At 26.1% G+C, this 4976-nt stretch overlaps 1 protein-coding gene across 1 annotated transcript in view; it reads right to left on the reverse strand.

Annotated features, from left to right (window-relative positions):
- LOC107481021 (glutamate decarboxylase) overlaps nt 1-692 on the reverse strand; it is a 4941-nt gene extending 4249 nt beyond the window's left edge. Inside the window, exons 1-2 of the mRNA XM_016101221.3 lie at nt 524-692; nt 242-446 (exon numbers count right to left, since the gene is read on the reverse strand). Of these exons, the coding sequence (XP_015956707.1) occupies nt 242-446; nt 524-609 (291 nt within the window). The 5' untranslated portion in view covers nt 610-692. The remainder of the gene's footprint in view (nt 1-241; nt 447-523) is intronic.
- Nucleotides 693-4976: the final 4284 nt, after the last annotated feature.

The raw sequence follows: 4976 nt of genomic DNA on the forward strand, positions 1-4976 counted from the left end.
TTTCAACTATTTATATAAATATGGTTAAATTACTTTTGAATTTCTACTATTTATATAAAATATAATAAAATAAAAAATTGCAACAGTCCTCATCTAATTAGAACTTAGAAGTGGTGAAGGTAAAGCCTCCCCCGCGTTTAGTTAGTAGTTAGTAGTAATAGAAATTAAAAATTGTTAGAAGAAAATAAGCACGGCACTGTTTGTAAAGAATGAAATGAATAAAATAAAAGATTGGACTTGCCTGGAGCTCAGTGGTGACAGGGTACTCATCCATGTCAACGTAGTTCTTGTTAATGGCGGCCATTATGAGTTTGTCGCACTCCGGCTCCATCCACGTCGTCACAAACGACGCCAGGTTCAGCCTAGGATTTCCGTCTAACATCAGCTCGTCGTTTATTATCTGGTACGCTGCCTCCTTGGGGATCGACTCCTCCGGCATCTTGAACCTGCACGTACGATCAGATCAGATCCATCATCATGATCGATATGGATCACTACGCTTAATTCATTCCTGTTACTGTACCTGGGAAGTGAGGTCCTCACATAGCGTGACGCAAACGTTGAGTGAACCGAGACGTCGCTCTCAGATGCCGTCTTCGACAGAACCATGGTGGAGGGAGACAGAGAGAGCAGGAAATGGTGACGACTGATGAGTTTTTGAGAGTGGTGAGTGGTGTCTCAAGACACACACCACTCGCCCTTTTAAATACCGCGGCCGCTCTCTTAATTTAATCAAATTCCTTCAAAATTTTATAATTTCTTTTTTTTTTATCAATATTCAATAAACTTTTTTTATTTAATTACTCGGTTGTAATTTTATTAAATTTTTTTATTTTTTAATTATATTTTTATACTATTTTTAATTTCATAATTAAATATTTTTAAAATAAAAAATATTAGAATTAACTGAATATTTTTCTATAAATTAAAAATATTTTTTTCAAGTTGTGTTCCAAAATTCCTTATGATTAATCGATTCAGATCTATCTTTATAGGTTATATTTCTCTTAGTAATATCATTAATAATAGTATTAAATAAGGTTTTTAGTCTAGTTTTTTTTTTATTTATAAATTATAACTACATATATTGCAATTATTTTCTTTTGAAAACACTTTATTGGTGAGAGTTAACAATCACCCTTCAAATGATTTTTTTTGTATTTTTTTTTTCTAACCGACCAAGTTTTTATGCCTTGCGATTTGTTTTTCGTATATACTCCAACGCAATATTTTAAAAATTTTGAACATGTACTTAAATGTAAATTCCTTAGCAGTCACCAAAAAAAATGTAAATTCCTTAGCGGTAATGAATTCTTAACGTAAGGGTGTTTCATTTTATTGAAAACATGAGTTAACCTGAATTGTACTACATTTTGGACTACTATGGATTATGAGTCGTTTTCGTTTCGTTAAACAAAACAATCACGCTATATGGAAATTTGTGGAAAACTAAATACTATTAACATTTCTTTATATAAATTTCTGCTTAATTAAGGATTTGCAACATGTTTTATATTTTTTCAGATTACGGCCTATTTTATAACGTGATTATTAATTTATTTTTTTTATTTATCAACTATGTGGAAGTGGAAGTGGAAGTGGAACAACAATATAATTGTACAGTTAGTAAAATGATAAGTATTTTTTTATTTTAATTAAAAACTTTTTTATTAAAGTTTTAGTAATAATATACGATGAAAAACATTTTTTTTAATTTAGATTAAACTCCTATATCCCAATTCTTTTATATATAATAGATGTCAAAATTAATAAAACATTTTTTTATAAAATTAATAGAACATAAACTTTTTTGAAGAATGGTATAACTATACAATATATTTAGGATTAATAGTCAAATTAGTCTCTAAAAGATAATTCATTATTATTCAAATTTGTTATTGAAAGATTTTATCAATCAAGTTAGTCATTCAAAGATAACTAATTATTTTTGTCTTTCAGTCCCTCAATTAGCAATTTTCGTTAACAATTGATGATACAAAACATTAATTCACATCATATATAACATTTAGCATATTCAATTAAATGCTGAACAAATATATTTATGAAAATTCACTAATTTAGTGTGATTAGGTTATATTAAGATTAGGGTTTATATAATTGAAAAAATAAATTAAATGAATAAATTTTATAAATATATTTATTCAGTATCCAATTAAATATATATATTAGGTATTATGTATGCTGACAGTTAATATTTTATATTATCAATCATTAACAAAAATTATTAATTAAATGGCAGAAAAATAAAAATAATTAATTTATAATTTTTAACGAGTTAATTTATTTGATAAAATTTTTTAATAATAAATTTAGAAAATAACCTATTTTTTAGAGATTGATTTTTTTATTAACTCGTTTATTTAAGAAAATATCTATATCTGGAAATAAATTACCTTAGTTGACAAACGTATTAAGAATAATAAAAACAATGGACAAAAGTCACAATACAATACAAAACATTGATGAGAAACGTTTTTTTTTAGTAAATGCTTTCAAACACGGGAAAATGTAATTATAGTGTAAGCATGATATTTAATTTGACCACCACTTGTGCCTACATCCAACATGCACAGGCACTCTGCAAATTAGACTAGACAGTGGGCACTGCAATTTTGATATTTATTAGCGAGATAAGGCCTACTGAAAACGCTATTTGTCTCTGTTGAAAATTATTTGTAACAACCATCCAAAGGGAGTAATCCTTATTTTTCAACCTTTACTTCCTCTCATCAAATGAGAGAAATGATAACTTGTTCGTTGGCTAATAGCAGTCGCAAAACTTGAAACAAAATTTTGGGATAAAAATTTAACATAAAAATTTAATAATAATATTTATATTAAAATAGAATTTATAAATATAATTATTTTTTAAATTTGTTATTAATAAGATAATAAATAAATAATTTTATAGAGATAGAAAATAATTGTCAAGATATTTTTTATATGGACCATATTTAAGATAAGTTTGTCTAACTTCATCTTTCTGGTTTTGGTGATATTGCGAAATTTAAAGTCATTTTTCAGGATCTCATTCCAAAGAATTAAGGTCAAACTCATCAGATACAACTCTTTAAATTTTTGAAAGTTGTATCTCACTTTTTTCGTGATTCATTAAAGTAGAAGAATTATTTACAAGTGTCGATATTTTAGAAGTTATATTTTTTTTCTTGAATATTAACCTTCCTCTTAAAAAATGCATTAATTCTTTGATTTTTTTATCATTATTTTGTATAAAAATTTGAATATATATCATGTAAAATATGTAAAAAAAAAAATTAGAAAGATAAATATTAAAAAATTTATAATATTTATTGATTTTTTTTATCAATTTATACAAATACAATAATATCAATATTTATTGAATATTCTAATATTTTTTATCATATGAAAAATTAAATTAAATAAATAGTAAATATAAAATAATATTAAATTACATGCAATAAAAATATGAAATAAAAATTGAACTTAGATACTCTAAATTATAATAAAGTATTTGAGTCCTCAACTACTCTTTATTTTTTGAAAAACTTTTACTAATTTTTTATAAAAAATTTGGGGCATGTATGTCTCTTGCCTTAATGAAACTCGATCTCTAGCTAATATATTACTATTTGCATAAAGTAAAATTCGAACTCCTGTTATTTATTTAAGAGCAATGTTAGCGGCCAGCAACATTTGTGATTGGTAGCCATTAATTAGTCATCAATGATGATTTGATGGTGTGAAATTAATGTGAGATTTCATCTAATGGTTCACCTTTTTCTGCTGGTTACATGCTGGACAAAATATAATAAAATTACTGACCTCTAAATTTTTCCTTTATTTAAATAGATAAATAAATAAATTACTCAACCAATTTAAATTGGTTAAATTGTGAGTTCTTAACTGTTAGTTATTTTTAAAATTTAAGTGATTATTCTTAAAGGAAAACTTCCAAACATTTGGGGCAAGAAAGTGGGGCTTTGGGGGCTTATCGACCAGCTTGGGCAACAGTGCCTCCTCCATGGCAAAATAATTATTGTTGCTTGAGCCCACCCTCACTTTGTACTATTTGGGTGAAAAGTATTTTAATTAATGATGATCACAGATCACCATCACTATCTATTTCTTTCTTTTTCATTATCTTTTGGCAAAGTAAATCTGTTACAAAGACAATTCTTATGGATTTAATTTTCTTACTATTATATTGTTTTTTGCTCAATTTTCCTTCTTTAATCAGCTGCAAGGGAAGGGTGGGTTATATCTTATCTTAGTTATTATATTAATAATGATGTTGTGTCGTTATTAGAATCTTAATCATACATCTGTTGATCACGTTCTCATTTGTGTAACAACTAACAACATATAAAATTTTATGTTAACATTTAATATTGATTATTGGATGATCAATCCCTTTTTATATTGCACTTTAATTTGTGATTATGCAACGTGGTAAATTTCTTTGTAAAGTAAATTGGGGCCGGCATTCTAGACTTCTATCACTTTGTGCTTGTTCTCGCTCGGTCCAATTATTTGTTAAGCAAATTAGAAGGTCGAATAATGAAAACACTAAATAAAATAAAAAACCAAAATTAAACATGCAGATTCTTAGCACTTTTTTTTTCCCTCTTAACGTGCACACACTGTTCCCTTGCTATCTTCGGATTTTAAAAAAAATAATTAGTCAGACTAATTAAATGCAAGTTTGACTTATAAAAATTGAACTCAATTCAAGGATCAAATCAATAATATAATCGAAATTATTTATAAAAAACTGAAATTCGATTCACAAAAAATTCCAAACTAATTCAAATGCACAAAAGCATAAACATAATTATTATAATTCCATATAAATAAATTACAATTTATATATAAAAAACTATTAATTATATATTATCTATCTATTAATTATAATTTGTATCTTCTATCAAAATCATACTATAACACCAGTGGTGGAACTTGGAAAAAATCGGAAA

This window comes from Arachis duranensis, chromosome 3, assembly GCF_000817695.3.
Source record: "Arachis duranensis cultivar V14167 chromosome 3, aradu.V14167.gnm2.J7QH, whole genome shotgun sequence".
NCBI lineage: Eukaryota > Viridiplantae > Streptophyta > Magnoliopsida > Fabales > Fabaceae > Arachis > Arachis duranensis.